The following is a 20,051-nucleotide window of genomic DNA, read 5'->3' as shown; positions in this document are numbered from 1 at the left end:
AAGATCGTATGAGGAAAGGCTGAGGCGCTTGGGGCTGTTTTTATTGGAGAAAAGAAGGTTTAGGGTGACTTGATAGAAGTGTACAAGATGATTAGGGGTTTAGATAGGGTTGACCATGAGAACCTTTTTCCACGTATGGAGTCAGCTATTACGAAGGGGCATAGCTTTAAATTAAGGGGTGGTAGGTATAGGATAGATGTTAGGGGTAGATTCTTTACTCAGCAAATCGTGAGTTCATGGAATGCCCTGCCAGTAGCAGTGGTGGACTCTCCCTCTTTATGGGCATTTAAATGGGCATTGGATAGGCATATTGGAGGATAGTGGGCTAGTGTAGGTTAGGTGGGCTTGGATCGGCGCAACATCGAGGGCCAAAGGGCCTGTACTGCGCTGTATTTTTCTATGTTCTATGTAACAGCAATCATGATTAAATTTTGCTCACCACCTGAGGGAGAGAAGACTATTTAAACTTAAAGAGATTGATGGCATAAAAGGAATGCTGGCTAAAGCGATTTAACAAAGTAGGTTGAAGGATACATAAATGGAGATTCATTGGCCAATATATAAGGGGGTATTTCAGAATGCACAGAATAGTTACATTCCAAAGAATGAGAAAGTTCTAACTCACCTGTGGATAACTGGAAAGGTTATATAGCATCAAACTTAAAGAAAATAACATGTAAAGGCAGGAAGCAGGTCAGAATATTGGACAGAATGTTTTCAAAACCAAAGAAACACTAAAAAATTACTTCACCTGATGAATGGCTAGTGCTCCAAAAGCTTGTGATTTCAAATAAATCTGTTGAACTATAACCTGGTGTCATGAGACTTCTGACCTTGTCCAGCACACTCCAACACCGGCACCTCCACATAAAAAAATTATGGAGGGAAAAATTAGATTGAGATAAAACTAGCCAAAACTATAAAAACTGACAGTAAGATAATAAGTATAACTTTTTAAAAGTTAGCAAAAAGTGAGCTAAGTTGGTCATATAGAAAGTGAGTTGGAGATTTCCAAATAGAAAAGAGAGAGATGGCAGATGAACTAAACAGATATTTTGCATCAGTTTTCACTACAGAGAGAAAAAAATAGCATCCCAAAACCAGTTCTAAAATGAGAGAGCAGAAGGGAAGGAAGAAGGAACTAAGGAAAATTACAATAACTTGAGAAGGGGTACTGAACAAATAGTTAGAGCTGCGAGCCGACAAGTACCAAATCCTGATGAATTTCATTTTGGAATCTTAAAAGTAGTGGCAAGTGAAATAATTGATGCATTGCTTTTAATTTTCAAAAACTCCCTAGATTCAGGGAACGTTTAATTAGATTTGAATGTAAATCCTTTATTTAAAAAGGGAAGGAGACAGAAAACAGGAAACTACGGCCAAATAGCTTTACAACCTGAGCCATTAGGAGACCAATCTTCACTCAAATGAAGTCCAAATATTCAGGTTAACGAGACTTACTCAGACTGATTCATAGTCACTTGATTACAATGATTTTCCTCCATTCACAATTATGCATTATTAATGATACACATTTATTATCTACAAACTGGACCGCATTTACAGATTGTTGTGTAAAATAGTACAGTTTATAAAATGAATATATTAAATTCTTTCTTCCATTCACTGAACTTTATTACCATTAACATAAAAAGACCTTGGGGAATAGAATTCCTCCCAACAATAATTTTACATGAAAAGGTTGATGGGAGCAGAGAGAGGCTTCTACTTTCTATTCACACCAACTTTTGCAGTACAATTATTGACATGGCAACATTAAGACCCTTCAACATTTGGACCATAAATAAGCAGAGAATCTTATATAGCTTTGTTTTGGTTGACAAGGATTTATAAACAAAGATCTGCATTCAGTGGGCAAAGTAAATGAATGAGCTCTTGACACTGAGTACCCCTCAACCTCCAGAGGATCTGGAATAGAGCATTCACATTCAACTTTTTCTGAAAAATTTCCACACCATCAGTTCAGCAATAAAAGGGCCAAACTGCCTTCAAACCTTCACCCTCCCACCCCTCACCAAACCCTGCTGAGAAAGCGATTTTTCTTTCCACATTTCATCTTCAAATCTACATGAGAATTCTACATGGGATTTATCCAACACCCTTTTTTGAAGGAATTGAGTCAAATATTTCAGGTATTAACAATCAGCAATCAGACTTGATATTTGAAATATTGTTGATTTTAGTGGTTATAAAATTGTCTCTAAAATGAGTAAAAATGTGTGTATGTAAATGATCTGGATAAATCCCTGATTTGAGACATTCGTTGTTCAGAGACCATCCTCATACTCTGGTCTCCATCCTCTTTCTTCGATTACAGAGGCACCACAAACCTCCTCCCTTCAATGAGAAGTGTTGGCTATCCCAGTCCTCCTCCTTCGCTCCCCATCTTTCTGCGAAGTGAAGTTGTCCATCAGTTTAGTACCTCACAGCCGACACAATCAATAAGGTAGAGGTTAAAAATTTTGCCGCTTTTAATAAATTGGATCAGTATGCATTGGAATGGAAGATCCTATTATAAACGGATTTTTTTTTCCACACAAGTTTTGTTCTGTTAAGTACAAAATGGAGTCCCGTCAGGCACAAGCTATTCTTTGATGTGTCAGAGTAGACAGTTTTTGGAGGGAGGAGGAGAGGGTGTTTGCCTTACTCAGGGTATTCCCTCTCCTCCTGAATTGACCAACAGATGGTTGAGTCTTTCTGCGATGAAATCGATGATCAAAGAAGAGATTCCACGAGATAAGTTGTTCCAGTCCAGAGGAGAGCCCACTCCATCATGGTCAAAACTAAATCTTCTCTACTTTTAAGTCTCAGCTTTCTTTATAAATATCTGAAAGAAATGCCACAATATTGACATAAATTATTATGATAAAGCATATTTTTTCATTCATTTTTTGCAGCATAAATTCGATATACAAACTATATTACAAGAGCCACTTTAGCCTTATCAGCATGATGTTCAATTAATTTCTCATTTGTTTATCAAGCTTCCACTTAAACACATCTCTGATACTTGATTAACCCTTTTGCAAATGGGATGGATCTTAAAAAAATGGAATGGATCATAAAAATGGGATAGTCTTGCTCAAAGATTCAGTATGTGGAGAGAAGGTGCAAAACCTGACCTACTCATGGGAAATAAGGCAGGGCATGTGACTGAGGGGTCAGTGGGGGAGCATTTGGGGGCCAGTTTAAAATAGTGATGGAAAGGATCTATAAGTTGAAGTTCTAAATTGGAGAAAGGCCAATTTTGACAGCACGAGGCAAGAACTTTCAAAAGTTGATTGGGGGCAGATGTTCACAAGTAAAGGGATGGCTGAAAATCAGGAAGCATTTAAAAATGAGCTAACAAGAGTTAAGAGACAGTGTGTACCTGCTATGGTGAAAGGCAAGACTGGTAAGTATAGGAATGCTGGGTGACTACAGAAAGAGGGGTTTTGGTCAAGAAAAAGAAGGAAGTATATGTCAGGTATTGACAGCAGAGATCGAGTGAATTTTAGAAAAGTATAAAGGCAGTAGGAGCATACTTAAGAGGGAAATCAGGAGAGCAAAACGGGGATTTGAAATAGCTTTAGCAAATAGAGTTAATGAGATCCAAAGGGATTCTACAAATAAATTAAGGACAAAAGGGAATTAGGGAAAGAAGAGGACCCTTCAAAGATCAGCAAGGCCGTCTATGTATGGAACCACAGGAAATAGGTGTGATACTGAACAAGTTCATTCTATCAGTGTTTACCGTGGAGAAGAATATGGAAGATATAGAAGATGGGGAAATAAATAGTGAGAGAGTCATAGAGATGTACAGCACGGAAACAGACCCTTTGGCCCAACTTGTCCATGTCGACCAGATATCCCAACCCAATCTAGTCCCACCTACCAGCACCTGGCCCAAGTGACGTCTTGAAAAATGTCCATATTACAGAGGAAAAGGTGCTGGATGTCTTAAATGCATAAAGGTGGATAATTCCCCAGGACGTGATCAGGTGTAATCTAGAACCCTGTGGGAAGCGAGGGAAGTGATTGCTGGGCCTCTTGCTGAGATATCTCTATCATCAATAGCCATAGGTGAGGTGCTGGAAGACTGAAGGTTGGCTAACGTGGTGCCACTATTTAACAAAGGTGATAAGGATAAGCCAGGGAACTAAAGACAGGTGAGCCTGACATCAGTGGTGGGCAAGTTGTTGGAGGGAATCCTGAGGCACAGGATGTACATGTATTTGGAAAGGGAAAGAGTGACTAGGAAGTCAACATGGCTTTTTGTGTAGGAAATCATGTCTCACAAACTTGATTGAGTTTTGTGAAGTAACAAAGAGGATTGATAAGGACAGAATGGTGCTTGTGATTTATATGGACTTCAGGAAGGCTTCGACAAGACTCGTCATATTAGATTGGATAACAAGGTTACATCACACAGAACAGAGGGAGAACTAGCCATTTAAATACAGCACTGGCTCAAATGGTATAAGAAAGAGGATGGTGGTGGAAGTTTGCTTTTCAGACTGGAGACCTGTGACCAGTGGTGGGTCCACTGTTTTTCATCATTTTAAAAAATGATTTGCATGTGAATATAGGAGGTATAGTTAGTAAATTTACGAGTAAATTGGAAGTGTAGTGCAAGCAAAAAGTTACCTCAGAGTACAACGGGCTCTTGATCAGATGGCCAGTGGATCAAGGAGTAGCAGATGGAGTTTAATTTAGAAAAGTGTGAGGTGCTGCAAGGCAAATCAGGTCAGGACTTATACATTTAATGGTGAGTGTTGCTGAACAGAGACTTTGGAGGGTAGGTCATAGTTTCTTGCAAGTAGAGTCACAAGTAGATTGGGTAGCAAAGGCTGCATTTGGTATGCTTACCTTTACTGGTCAGTGCATTCAGTATTGGAGTTGGGAGGTCATGTTGTGGCTGTACATGACATTGGTTAGGCCACTTTTGGAGTATTGCTTCCAATTCTAGTCTCCCTGCTAGAGGTAAGATGTTGTGAAACTTGAAAGGGTTCAGAAAAGATTTACAAGGATGTTGCCAGGGTTGGAGGGTGTGAGCTATCGGGAGAGATTGAATGGGCTGGGGCTATTTTCCCTGGAGCTTTGGAGGCTGAGGGGTGACCTTATAATATCATGAGGGGCATGGATAGGGTAAATAGACAAAGTCTTTTCCCTGGGTTGAGGGAGTCCATAACTAGAGGGCATAGGTTTAAAGGTGAGGGGAAAAGATATAAAAGGGACCTTAGGGGCACCTTTTTCATGCAGAAGGTGGTGCATGCATGGAATGAGCTGCCAGAGGAAGTGGCAGAGGATGGTACAATGAAACATTGAAAAAGCATCTGGATGGGTATATGAAAAGAAAGGGATTTCAGGAATATGGGCCAAATGCCAACAAATGGGACTATATTTACCTAGGATATCTAGTCAGCATACATGAGTTAGATCAAAGGGTGTGTTTCTGTGTTGTATATCTAACTGAAGAGGGCATTGGGGAGATCACACCTATAGTACACTCAGTCATTATCCCCAAGGGACAGCAGCATCGGTGCCCTGTGGATAACAAAAATGTGGATACCACTTCTATGTACCTCACCTACACACCTCTCTAATGCAAACTTACAGAAATATGATTTTTTTTTCTTTTCTTTGTTTGCTCTCCAGGACATTGAAAAGGATAATTCCAGACGTCATAAAATTTAATTAGCTACCACTTTGTGACAATTATTACATTTCAAACCAGCAGGAGAAGAGGGCAAAGAGATTCGGTGGCATAAAAGTGCCAGGAAACGTATCTGTACAAAGTATGATGTATAATGTGTGATTTATATATGTTGTGATACAATGGCTTTTAGGGTTTAAATTTTAAACCCATGGAATGTGGGTTTTGTGTTGTCTTGAAAAGGGGTTTATTAATTGTAAGGTTTTCTGAAGCTACGTTTGCTAGGAAAAAGTATGAGTTTAACAGATCTTTGAGGCTAATGGGAATTTGTTTACACTGGGAGAGTTTTTTTAATTCATGAACAAAGTAAACTATATCTTAAAAAGTTCTGGAATGGCGCTTGAATTAGCTGAGGGAAACAACAAAACTTGAAGAAAACTTCTGGTTTCAGTTCCACAGAAATCCTGGCTGAAGCTGAACGTATGAAACAGTTTATTCTAAAGGGGATAATTTGGAACTGTTTAAGTATTAGGTTACTTGATTGTAAGGAGTTTGAAGGTTCCAAACCATAAGTGTTCGTTAAAACCATGAAGGCTCAAATCGATGCTGAGAAAGTCGAAACTCAGCTATAAGAAGCTTCAAGGAAGAAATGATCAGATTCTCAAGACCAGGAATTGAAGCATCAGTTAAGCCATATAGATATTATACAGAAGGGCAGCTCTCCTTCATGTGGAATCCCTACAGTGTGGAAACCGGCCATTTGGCCCAACACTCCACACTCACCCTCCAAACAGTGTCCCACCCAAACCCATTCCCTGTCACTCCATGCTTCCCCTGACTAATACACCTAACTTACACATCCTTGAACACTATGGACAATTTAACATGGCCAATTCACCTAACCTGAACATCTTTGGACTGCAGGAACAAACCAGAGCATCCGGAGGAAACCCACGCAGACATGGGGAGAACATGCAAATTCCACGCATAAGTTCTCGAATCGAATCGAACCCAGGTCCCTGGCACTGAGGCAGCAGTGCTAACGATTGAGCCACCATGCCACCCATGTACTGAAAAAGGTGTGCCATTAAAATTAATCGGATTCCATTTTATCACGTGTTTAACCTTGTGTTAAATGTAAATAATTTGATGTATTTTGTTTCATCCTCATTTCTTTTGCTAAATAAATTTCTTATTATTGTTTAAACCAAATCTGCAACATTGCATGCTTGTGTTTCAGTTCAAGCCTACTTCGTTAAAACAAAAAAATCTATCAAATATGATCTGTCAAGTCAAATTTCAGTCTGGATCAAACTCTACTAAAAACATTAGTAGAGATCATAACATTAGATGTTCAATAGCTGGATGAGCTGCCAGGTACAGTAAAATTAAATCCAGCATGGTAACCTAGACACAGCAGATGAAAAAGACCTGTTTCAACTGAGCCCTCTCATAAGTCCGACTCTTGGAAACATGCTTCAATGAAGACATTAATCCCAAATCAAAAAAAAAATTATTTTATGATTCCAAGATCCAAGTACTGACCATCACAATGCAAGATACCAATAATACTTGTATTATACAGCAATTTTAACACAGTAGAATACCCCAAAGAGCTTCAAAGGAGTGATATTCAGCTAAAATCTTACATTAAATGATGAAGAAACATGAGTACACATGACCAAAAGTGTCTTAAAGGAGCAAAGAAAGAGAGTTAAAGAGTTTTAGAGAGGAAATTCCAAAGCTTAGGGCCTAGGCAGCTGAAGGCCCGGACTGAAGCAATACCTCACTGAGTATCACCCAAACTGGCGAGTCTGATAGGGTGGACAGACGGACGACCTCCAGTGGTCCAAACATTGGATCCACAACTCCCTCAGCGATACCATTTACAAAGAAAGCTGAAATACAAGAAAAGGATTTAAGGACCTGGTCAACCATTAATGCTAGATTGTTCAGAGTTTGGTTTACATAGGCAATTATCTACCCCATTTATCTTCGCCCAAGCTGACTAGACTCCGCGGCCACCCATCAGAAATGTTTCATTTGAAAGTTATATACATTTTATGTTTTGCAATAAAAGTCTCAGCACTCGAGATCAGAAATTACTGTGTTTAAAAGTCTTACCAATTCTGATATACCCATCTTCTGTTCTCTGGTATTTGGGAGTCTTGTCTTTACCATCCAGTAAGGTCTCCTTCCAGGACAATTCTGTCTGTAAATTAGAATAAAATGTATTCAGATATATGTCATTGTTTCCAGTATTTTCCTGTTGTACCTACACTGAACTGTAACATCTCAATTTTAAAACTGATCCTTGTTTACAGTTCTCACTGTGACCTCATACCTTCCGATCTCTGTGATCTCCATCAGCCCCACAAACCTGAGATCTCTCTGCTCTGATAACTCTGGTGTCTCGCTCATCCCTTCAACTACTTGCCTTCCCTCCCTTCTGCAAAAAGCTCTGGAATTGCCTCCCTGAACGTCACTGCCCATTTATTTCTCATCTGTCCTTTAAGATGCTCCTTAAACTTACCCTTTTGACATTTTAAATCATCTGCCCAAATAGCTCCCTACGTGGCGCAGAGTCAAATTGTGTTTCTCGTACACTACTCGAAATAACTTGTGATGTTTTACTTTGAGGAAAGACTCTATATAAATGCAAATTGGTGATAATGCAAGGGAGAATGTATCTTTATCCCAAGCATCCATTTGAAGCAAATGGCCCTCCAAGTGGAGTGGAGGTCTAGAAAAGTAAAATGCTACTGATATTTAAATAGTGAGACCCAGGTTGGAAGTTGCACATGTGGATACTGGTCAGGGTGAAGGAATGATTGGGATTGTTCAACATTCCATTGCCAAACTGTCTAAAAACAGTCACATATGAAGATTGATATTATTTAAAAACTGGTCAATTAACTCTTACATCCCACTATTCCCAATATATAATGAACAGTAGGAGGTTATTGAGCCCCATTGCATGTTTAGTTCGATAAGGTTGATTTGGTCCTGCCATTTACCTGCCTTTTCTCCATGTGATTAACTAGACAGACATTTGTTGAACTCAAATCTTGAAAATTTTCAATTGATTCTCAGCAATCACAGCCTTTTGCAGTTCTGAGAATTCAGATTTTCACTGCCCAGTGGAAAAAGTGTTTCCTAGTTTTATCCGAATGCCCACTCTGTTATGCTGCCTTATCCTGGAGTTATTAACTCCATACCAGACTCCCTAATTGTTTCTATAAACACTGTCAAGTGATCTCATCATTATGTACAGCTCAGTTAGATCATCCCCAACCTTCTATTTTCAAGACAATACCAATTATAATTGACAGGATGCGATGTGTACAGTCACACAGAGATCTGTGCTGGGGCATCAACATATCAAAATTTGCAGCAACGAAGGGATCAAAGGCTTGCTGGCTAAATCCAATTTCATCAGCGATATGCAGGTAGGTAGAGAAACATTTTGTGAAAAAGAGAGTTGCAGGCAGACATAAGTGGCCAAACATTTGGCAGATGGAGTACAACATGGGAAAACTTGAATTTAATAAAGAAACAAATAACTGCAGCTGCTGGAAATCTAAAACAAACACAGAATGCTGGAAGAACTCAGCAGATCAGGGAACATCTGTGGAAGAGAGAAACAGAGTTAATGTCTGAGTTTGGTATGACTTCTTCAAAAACAAAGGTACTCATTTTGTCATGAATAATTAGAAAGCAGTGCATTACTTAAACAGAGAATGACTGAAGAATTTTGAGAGCCAGTGGGGTTTAGATATTCCAGTGCATGAGTCAGAAATAGTATGCAGGTACAACATTTAAAGAAAAAGGCTGATTGGATGCTGAGCTTTATTATGAGAGAAATTGAATATAAAAGCAAGAATGTTATGCTTCACTTGACATTGGTTAGACCATATCTTGATTACTAAGTACCGTTTTGGTCTCCTTATTTAAGGAACAATGTAAATATAAGGGAGTTTGTTCAGAGGAGGTTTACCAGATTGATACCTTAAGTGAGCAAATTAGAATCCCTACAGTGTGGAAGCAGGCCATTTGGCCCATCAAGTCCACATCACCCCCCTGAAGAGCATCCCACCCACATCCTTTCCCCTACCCTTGCATTTCCCATGGCTAATCCACTTAGCCTCTTAAAGGAAGAATTTTCTGGATTACAATGAGAAGATGGGAATGCCACAAAGCAAATTGCTCATTTGGAGGGCTAGCACAAACACAAAGGGCCAAACAGTCATCTTCTTTGCCATAACAATTTGGTGATTCTGTGCAGTTAAAACATTTGACACATGCAAAAATCCATTACATTACAGATTTTCTGAAGTGTTTCCAAATAAAAGTCTTACATCAAAAGGTAAAACTTCAACGGTGGTGTTGAAGAGCTTGTCACCTGGGTGCTCGATATTGCCACTGCGAAAGAAAAACCTGAGAACAGAACAAAGAAAGACTCGGTGTACAAGTAGGAAGGTTGTGCAGACCAGACCAAGAGACAGTTGTACTAAAGCTCAACATTCTGGCAGTCACTAGTATGTGCCACATTGTTCTTCCTCAAGAGAATCAGTATAAACCTCTCCAAGATCATGCAGAGGCAGCAGTAATCCAGTAAAAGACAAAAAGCCCCATCTCTTTATCAGGAGCTCATTTTCCATTCGCTATCCTTGTAGGTGCTTAAGTGCCTATTAAACAACAGTTGGGTGCCTGTGTTGCAAACAGCAATAGGCTGAATTCACACACAACTTGTGTACGGCTATCTCGGTTTCTCATTCTAAGGGACTGAAAGCAAAAGTGAGCAAGACAGACAGTGTCAGACTGCAAATAGAAGATCAGAAATGGGTTGTCAGTAATCAGTTGCTCAGTATTTTCTGACTCCATAAAGGGTGTAATTCTTGGGATCTCAGGGTTTGTGGTAAGGTTGGCATTTAATGTTTATCCTCATTACTTGGAGAAGATAATGGCAAGTCTTGTTCCTTAACTTTAAATAGCATGCCCAGTGTTGGGCTTATGTATTTATAGCTCATAGTAGATCACAGGTTGCTACCTCTCTTGACCCTGCTGACTATCCTACGTGGGAAAGAGTGCTGATTCTCAAGTTCCACTACTTCTGGGGTCACCACAACTGTTTAATCAGTGCATACAAAGTACCTAATGTATTTATCTAACCCTTTTTAAACCCTTTATTTAGATAGATACAAACAATAGAAAATTGGTGTTATTAGCAGAGGGAAAAAATAGAGGAAATATGTTTCAGTAGCACTAGGGCACAAGAATCGATGAGATGTTCCTTTGCCTTCCCTAAATTTGTGTGTGCTCTGATCTTCTCTATTTCTTTTTCACTTTTTTCAGGAAGTATAATTAGTGTATCAATTGCCCTATAAAGTCTTTTCTTTACTGATTAAAAACAACTGCTAATAGCAACTGGTGAGAGAAAATAACTGGTTTTCTTCAGGTACTTTTACTGCAGAGATAGAGAGACACAGTCTGCTTCTGCTAGTCTGAAGAACCTCTGCCTCCTCTATCATTCACACATTCCAGCTGTTCAGCTGCCCAGGAACCAGAGACTGATCATCAGACGAACGATCTCTGGCATCTACAACTGCACAAAGCAATCAGCACTCTGTTACTGGCCAAATCTCCGTCTGCATACACACCTTGGTGCTATGCCTTTTTATGTCAACACCCCATTTGCTTGTGAAGTAACAGTGTAAACACAACTCAAGGAGTTCCAATAACCTGTTTTCGAAGTGTAGCAATTACTTTCACGATCCATGGTTTTGAAATAGTTCTCTTCCATTTTAAACCACAATCAAAAATAAAGGAAACCAAAAGATGTAGTTTTTACAACCTACAATAAACACTTGTACTGTGTGTAAATCATCACAAGCTAACTTCGATTCAGCTACATATTTAAATCTCTCACGAACTGAACCAATTATTTAAATGTTATTGCACGCAGCATCCAAAGTAAGATCCCTTGAAAATACAAATTAAACCTCGCAACCCAACTTGGCTATTACCCAATTCATGGCGGAATTTAGCTATGAATTTGTCTGTCTCTGGATGTGTTCAGGATTAATCCTTTTGCAGTGCTGCTCTTGGATGTTCTGTTGCTGAAGAGTCCTTGAGTCAAATTCTTTTATAAATTTTCTCCATTTCACATTTGTTATGTGATATTATTGCTGATCCTTTAGATTCTTCCATCCAAAACATTGATTACACTTCTGAAATCCTCAAGTCTTAGGGAGGACATTCCTGGGAATACATCCAGAGAAGCTATTTGGGTGGAACTGAGAAATAAGAAAGGGATGATCACCATATGGGGATTGTATTATAGACCCCTAATAGTCAGAGGGAAATTGACAAACCAATTTGTAAGGGATTTCAGTTATCTGTAAGAATAATAGGGTTGTTAAATTGGGGATTTTAATTTTCCAAACAGACTGGGACTGCCATAGTGTTCAGGGTTTAGATGGAGAGGAATTTGTTAAGTGTGTGCAAGGACATTTTCTGATTCAGTAGGTGGATGTACCTACTAGAGAAGGTGCAAAACTTGACCTACTCTTGAGAAATAGGACAGGACAGGTGACCAAGGTTTCAGTGGGGGAGCACTTTGGGGTCAGCGATCATAATTCTATTAGTTTTTAAACAGTGATGGAAAAGGATAGACCACATCTAAAAGTTGAAGTTCTAAATTGCAGGAAGGCTAATTTTGACAGTATTAGGCAAGAACTTTCAAAAGCCGATTGGGGGCAGATGTTTGCAGGTAAGGGGACAGCTGGAAAATGAGAAGCCTTCAGAAATGAGATAACGAGAGTCCAGAGAAAGTATATTCCTGTTAGGGTGAAAGGAAAGGCAAGTAGGTGTAGGGAATGCTGGATGACTCAAGAAATTGAGGTTTTAGTTAAGAAAAAGGAGGAAGCATATGTCAGGTATAGACAGCAGAAATCGAGTGAATCCTTAGAAGAGTATAAAGACAGTAAGAGTATACCAAAAAGAGAGAAATCAGGAGGGCAAAAAGGGGGCATGAGATAGCTTTGGCAAATAGGGTTTAGAAGAATCCAAAGAGATTTTAGAAATACATTAAGGACAAAAGGGTAACTAGCGAGAGAATAGGATTCCTCAAAAATTAGCAAGGCAACCTACGTATGGAGCCGCAGGAGATGGGGGAAAATCTGAAGCGAGTATTTTGCATCAGCGCTTACTGTGGAGAAGCACATGGAAAATATGGAATATGAGAAAATAGATGGTGACATCTTGAAAAAAGTCTATATTATACAGGTGGTGGTGCTGGATATCTTGAAACACAAAAGTGGATAAATCCTCAGGACCCGTTCAGGTATACCCTCCTTGAAAGTGGAGTCGCAGGTAGATAGGAGAGTGAAGGCGGCATTTGGTATGCTTTCCTTTATTGGTCAGAGTATTGAGTACAGGAGTTGGGACGTCATGTTGCGGCTGTACAGGACATTGGTTAGGCTACTGTTGGAATATTGCGTGCAATTCTGGTCTCCTTCCTATCGGAAAGATGTTGTGAAACTTGAAAGGGTTCAGAAAAGATTTACATGGATGTTGAAAGGGTTGGAGGATTTGAGCTATAGGGAGAGGCTGAACAGGCTGGGGCTGTTTTCTCTGGAGCGTTGGAGGCTGAGGAATGATCTTATAGAGGTATATAAAATCATGTGGGGCATGGATAGGATAAATAGACAAAGTCTTTTCCCAGGGGTCGGGGAGTCCAGAACTAGAGGGCATAGGTTTATGGTGAGAGGGGAAAGATATAAAAGAGACCTAAGGGGCAACCTTTTCACGCAGAGGAATGAGCTGCCAGAGGAAGTGGTGGAGGCTGGTACAATTGCAACATTTAAAAGGCATTTGGATGGGTATAGGAATAGGAAGGGTTTGGAGGGATATGGGCCCGGTGCTGGCACATGGGACTAGATTGGGTTGGGATATCTGGTCGGCATGGACGGGTTGGACTGAAGGGTCTGTTTCCATGCTGTACATCTCTATGATGCGAAGCTAGAAAAGTGATTGCTGGGCCTCTTGCTGAGATATTTGTATCATCAAGAGTCACAGGTGCCAAAAGATTGAAGGTTGGCTAACGTGGTGCCACTGTTTAAGAAAGGTGGTAAGGAAAACCTAGGGAACTATAGACCGGTGAGCATGACATCAGTGGTGGGCAAGTTGTTGGAGGAAATCCTGAGGGACATGATTTACATATATTTGGAAAGGCAAGGACAGATTAAGGGTAGTCAGCATGGTTTTGTGTGTGGGAAATCGTGTCTCACGAACTTGATTGAGCTTTTTGAAGAAGTAACAAAGAGGATTGATGAGGGCAGAGTGGTGGATGTGATCTATATGGACTTCAGTAAGGCATTTGACAAGGTTCCCTGTGGGAGACTGGTTAGCAAGGTTAGATCTCATGGAATATAGGGAAAACTAGCCATTTGATACAGAATTGGCTCGAAGGTAGAAGACAGAGGGTGGTGGTGAAGGGTTGCTTTTCAGACTAGAGGCCTGTGACCAGTGGAGTGCAGCAAGTAGTGGTGCTACGTCCACTACTTTTGGTCATTTATATAAATGATTTGGATGTGAACATAGAAGGTATAGTTAGTGTGCAGATGACACCAAAATTTCAGGTGTAGTGGACAGCAAATAGGTTACCTCTGAGTACAACAGGATCTTGATCACATGGGTCAATGGGCTGAAGAGTGGCAGATGGAGTTCAATCCAGATGAATGTGACCTGATTATTTTGGAGGGGCAAATCAGGGCAGGACTTACACATTTAATGGTAAGATCCTAGGGAGTGTTGCTGAACAAGGAGACCTTGTTTGTGCAGGTTCATAGCTCCTTGAAAGTGGAGTCACAGCTAGATAGGATAGTGATAGTGGTATTTGGTATGCTTCCCTTCAATGGTTAGGGCATTGAGTATAGTAGCTGGGAGGTCATGTTGCAGCTGTACAGGACGTTGGTTAGGCCACTGTTGGAATATTGTGTGCAATTCTGGTCTCCTTCCTATCAAAAGATGTGAAACTTGAAAGGGTTCAGAAAAGATTTACAAGGATGTTGCCAGGGTTGGAGGATTTGAGCTATAGGGAGAGGCTGAATAGGCTGGGGCTGTTTTCCCTGGAGTGTCAGAGGCTGTGGGGTGACCTCAGAGGTTTATAAAATCATGAGGGGCATGGATAGCATAAATAGACAAAGTATTTTTCCTGGGGTGGGGGAGTCCAGAACTGGGGAGAAGAGAAAAATTTAAAATGGACCTAAGGGGCAACTTTTTCATGCAGAAGGTGGTGTACGGTGGAATGAGCTTCCAGAGGAAGTGGTGGAGGCTGGTCCAATCGCAGCATTTAAAAGGCATTGGGATTGGTATTTGAATGGGAAGGGTTTAGAAGGATACGGGCCAAGTGCTGGCAAATGGGACTAGATTAGGGTAGGATATCTGGTCGGCATGGACAAGTTGGACCAATGGGTCTGTTTCCATGCTGTACATCTCTTTGACTCAAAGTCCACAGCTTGTCTTCTTATCAGAAGTAACTTCCTGCTCCTTGTCAGATGTGGCGTTAACTGTCTGTTTGAAAACACAACTTTCCTGCAAATTAATCCCTTTACCTCAACACATTCCTTCTGCAGGCAAGTTCTAATTTGTGACAAGGCAGCAGATTATCAAGTAATGTTATCTCCTGTCTCCTAAGAAACAGCCTAATTCTGCTGCTTCTAATCATTCTTCCCAGGGATGGTTAATAGCACGTTACTGTTAATTCCTTTAAAACAGTTTTCTTTGTCCCTTTCATCTCAATAAACAGTTTATTCCAAAAAAAAGAGCTATTGGTGATTCATTCAATGCAAGAAGTTATTAAGGTTCTGAATTTATACTATCTCACTTGCTGCTCTTCTTCTTCCCCACCTCCACACCTTCCACTTTTGTTCTTCAAGATTTCTCCATGCCCCCTCTTGCCATTCCCCATCCCTCCCAAGCCCGAAGGGTTTGGCTTCTATCAGATACCACTACCATTCCAAAAACCCTGCCTCAGTTTGGTGGGTGGTAGAGGGGGGCGGAAGGAGGGTGGAGGAGGGGAGGTGATAATCAAAACCAAATCAAACCCTCTTTGTCAACTTTATTTTTGGTGATTTCACAACGATCAGACTGTAAAAGAGACAAGGTTACACGTGCAATTTTGACTACTTTCTCATTTTCTATAAGCAGTCAGTGGATATCTTGCTCACTTCCAAATGAGGAGGTTTGACTTCAAACCTCAAGAGTCTGTTGTTGGGTAGAGTCTACGTTGGCTGTGAAATTAGATTTAATGGTTGGGTTCTGTCAACTAGACTGTTCCTCTGCCATAGCACACATTTGTGTTGCATTAATTCCAAGGGCTGTAGACTTGGAGATATGGATGACAATTGGTTTCACCATTCAATACCACACCTGGCTGGATCACATATTGCACTCTTGGGTTCTGCCTTCATCTACTTACTAATCCAAGAGCATCTATACATGCAAGGATAATCCATGGCCTGTTTGTTTCAACCATCTCGTTAAACATCTTTTCCAGCTCCTGCACCCTTGCCTCTAACACACTGGATGAGCCTATGGACTTCTCTGCCACTAAGATTGCAACCACCTGATGTACACCTTCTGCTAATTGTCTCACGTACTCAGAGTCCAAGATCCTTTAAGGATCTTCATAGCTTCAGACCCAAAGCTGCATTGTTCTCTAATACTGGTCCAATCTCCAAAATCATCTTATCCTTAAGAAACATCCACCCCACCATTGTTCTTCAATCATAGGTTTATCTGTCCATAAATATTGCCTGATTCCAATCCACATCAGCTCTCCTGCTGCTGACATCCTCATCCATGCCTTTGTTATCTCAAGATGGGGTCTAATCCTAATTGCTCCCCTGGCAGTTTTCCCTGTTTATAATCTCCATTAGAGGATGGTTAGCTCAATTGGCTGGATAGTTGGTTTGCGATGCCAAATTATGCCAACAGCTGAGGTCACGATTAAGTCTCAGCTTTTCAACCTCATCTCTCACCTGAAGTGAGATGACCTCAGGTTAAACCATTACAATCATTTCTCTCTAATGAGAACAGCCCTCTGGAACTATGGTGATTTTACCTTTATCTTTTCATCTCCATTAACGTGATCTCATTCTAATACCTGCAGCCTGTATTCTTACTCATGCCATGTTTTATTCATTTACTATCCCTGCACTTGCTGACATTTGTTGATCTTTGATTAAACAAAACGGCAATTTTAAAGTTTGTATTCTATTTTAACATCCATTCATGCTCTTGTTCCGTTCTGTCCCTAATTTTCTCCATCCCAAGAGTACTCCTGTCACTCTAGCTTCTTTTAAGCACACCAAACTTAGCTGCTGTGGCTTCAGCTGTCAAGACCCCAACCTCTAGAATTCCCATTCTAAACCTCTACAGTTCTGTTCCTTGAAAACTCTGCTCAACTTTCCATGCTCCATAAAACCCTTCTTTTTGAATAATCACTTGCTAAAGTATTATATGGCTCAGTGTCAAATATTGTTCAATGACAGTCCTGTGAAATGACTTGGGAGTGATGTTATTATGTTTAAAAGGAGCTTTATAAATGCAAGTTGGTGTTACACGGAGCATTGGATGTATTTAAAATTCCAACCCACCTGTCCACTTTTACTGGTGTGAAAAATCTGAAGCGTATAAAATCACCAGCCACGGGGGTGAAAGCCCAGAAGAAGTCCTCTCCCAGGTAAGCCTTTTCCAGTGTAAAATGCTGGTATGTTTTCAGGCTGGAAGTTACTTCCGCTGGGGGATTGGAATGTCCTTTGTGCAAGGCATGTTTACCAAAGTCTTTATCCTGGGAAAGACAGCAATGATTTGCTTGATTAGTAAGATATCGTGACATCCATGAGACCTCCACTGCTGGGCTTTCCATGTGTCTGAGTAAGCAGTGATGTACTGAAAATTGTACTAAATTCCAATAATAAATTTGAAAACCCCCCCCAAAAAAAAACAGCAAGAAGAAAAATGGAGTTGGATGTATTTATCAGATCAGACTGACAGGTATCTTTCTGCATATTAGAGGAGTTGTTTTTCAGCAATTTTCTGTGCCCTGACTAACTGTTTCCAATATCCTGCCAAACATTTGTCTCTCAACCAATGCCTGAACCAGATTCAGGCATTGGTTGAGAACATTGAAAGTGCTCGCACTGCTTAGCAATTTTATTTTTGCAGAGGGAAAAAGATTTAACTTTCAGGTCCACGACAGCTTGCAGCAGATTATTTAGTCAGTTATTTAATTATTTCCAGAACATAGCTGCAATTAATTGACATTGATATTTCCTTGTATCATAACACAATAATAATTTGGCTGTGAAGCATGATGGGACATCAAGACTATGAAAGGTGCAACATAAAAGCGATGGGTTTCTTTTCATTGAAGTACAGTGACTTGTGATACATAAATTTGTGACCAGCAATGACCAGATTATAACCTTCTATTAGCATTTGGCTGAAGGACGAACGCTTGCTCAGAACAAAGCAGAAACTCTGCTTTATCGAGATTAGTTCCCAAAGATGCTGACCCACACGTTTACTGGAACAGGTTTGTTGTTTGCTCTAAAGCATAGACACCTCCCTTTAATCTTAATTTACTATAAATAAAGGCATTCCAAGCATTAACCACTGCTCTATGGAATTGCAGATGGAGAGTTTAAATCAAATGTAGTCTTCAGGCACAATGAGCTTAGAGGCATAAGTGGGCCAGGAAATACTGGTCGAAGAGTGTGGTGCTGGAAATGCTGGTGTATTTCAGGCTTGCTTGAAAGGTAACCATTCTGCCCTTATTGAAGACTCCCAGGTTCAGGTACATAATGAAAACTTGCTGCCTTTTCCCCCCAACCCAGCAGTGGATACATGGAGATTATATTTGTAAATAGTTAATTTTCTTATATATATTTTAAAACCAAAGTGGCCACATTATTTTAAAAAATTCCTTTGGAGTAAGGATGAGAGCAATGAAATGTATTTTAGATAAAATTAATTTATACTGCAGAGGGAAAATATTTACAAGGCTTTGGGGAAAACAGCAGTCTCAGGTATTCCCAGTGTCAGCTGTGCAAAAATTCAATATCCAACCTACATAATATTTCATCAGGCTTCAGATTCACTATAAAATATTTGATTCAATCTCTTTGAAAATAATGCAGCTATATATTCATGATTTTGTGCCAATACTTAACCAAATAAAAATGCCTATTTCTTTTCAGCAAAGATTTGCATCAAACAGATGTTACCTTGAAGTGAGCACTTGGACATATTCAGTAACTCTTTCATAGAGCTGAAACATACAAAAAGGGCCAAATAGCCTTCTGGCGTGCTGTAAGATTCTATAATGCAATTTAGATAGTTGTAGCATTTTAGGAATCAGGGTTTATTGGAAAGATGGTATCTTCAATATGGCCATAATACTTGGATTTGAATCACATTACTTTTCATTAGTGCATGAATCACATTGAGTCTCAAGCATCAACTGTGGGTCAGTGGATAGCCCGACTCTCCCTTCGATTTCAGAAAAGAATGGATTCAATCCCCACTGCAGAAACTTGACCACAACCTAAACGAGCATTCACAATTCTGTACTGCAGAAATACTGCACCATCTCAGGTGCCATCTTTTAAATGAGGCATTAAGGCCAAAGCTCCACCTGTCCTTTCCGATGAATGTAATCATTGAAGAAATTCAGGGGAGTTCTCTCTAATTTGCTGAGCTAATATTTATCCCTCACCTAACACGAGGTTGGAAGACAAATCACACTAATGTTCATGGGACCTTGCTGTGTGCCAATTAAACATCATGTTTCCTGCACTGTGCTAGAGACTGCAATCCAAAAGTACTTATTTCTGTATAAAATGTTTTGAGATGCTCTGAAGTCATGAAAGAAGCTGTATAAATGTGAGTTTTTTTTCAGGATTCTTTGCCAGCTATCAAATGCAGATGCTACTTACAGAGCTCCAAGAATGGGACTGAAATAGGTCACATCAGGTCTGAGGTCAAGTGCATTGATGTCTTATGTGGAATAATGAAGTAAAATCTTGATAAGCGTTGAAAAGACTGCTTTGTTATTGTGTCAGGGTCTTTTTGATGCTGAGCCAACAGATTCCACTTCACTAAGAATCAGACTTATACAGCTTGGAAACATACCCTTCGGTCTAACTAACCCATGCTGACCATGTTCCCAAAACAAACTAGTCCCACTTGCCTAACTTGTATCTCTCTTATAATCTAATAAATGTTTTATCTTCAATACAAAGTACTCCCCAAATTGAGTAAATATAAAACAATGCATACAAACCTACTGATGGAGTTAGATTAAGCTGGATGAATGCACTAGTTG

The 20,051-nt window shown here is 40.0% G+C and overlaps 1 protein-coding gene across 1 annotated transcript in view; it reads right to left on the bottom strand.

The window, feature by feature from the left end:
- Nucleotides 1–1,276: 1,276 nt before the first annotated feature.
- The window catches only part of mgat4b (alpha-1,3-mannosyl-glycoprotein 4-beta-N-acetylglucosaminyltransferase B), a 214,790-nt gene continuing 196,015 nt past the window's right edge, over nucleotides 1,277–20,051 (bottom strand). The window contains exons 11-15 of the mRNA XM_060836944.1: nucleotides 17,320–17,513; nucleotides 10,015–10,093; nucleotides 7,781–7,868; nucleotides 7,442–7,554; nucleotides 1,277–2,848 (exon numbers count right to left, since the gene is read on the bottom strand). Coding sequence (XP_060692927.1) covers nucleotides 2,822–2,848; nucleotides 7,442–7,554; nucleotides 7,781–7,868; nucleotides 10,015–10,093; nucleotides 17,320–17,513 — 501 coding nt within the window. The 3' untranslated portion in view covers nucleotides 1,277–2,821. The remainder of the gene's footprint in view (nucleotides 2,849–7,441; nucleotides 7,555–7,780; nucleotides 7,869–10,014; nucleotides 10,094–17,319; nucleotides 17,514–20,051) is intronic.

The sequence above is a fragment of the Hemiscyllium ocellatum genome, chromosome 16 (assembly GCF_020745735.1).
Source record: "Hemiscyllium ocellatum isolate sHemOce1 chromosome 16, sHemOce1.pat.X.cur, whole genome shotgun sequence".
Taxonomy (NCBI): Eukaryota; Metazoa; Chordata; class Chondrichthyes; order Orectolobiformes; family Hemiscylliidae; genus Hemiscyllium; species Hemiscyllium ocellatum.
Note: the sequence above shows the minus strand (reverse complement) of the source record. Positions and strands in the feature narration are given on the sequence as shown.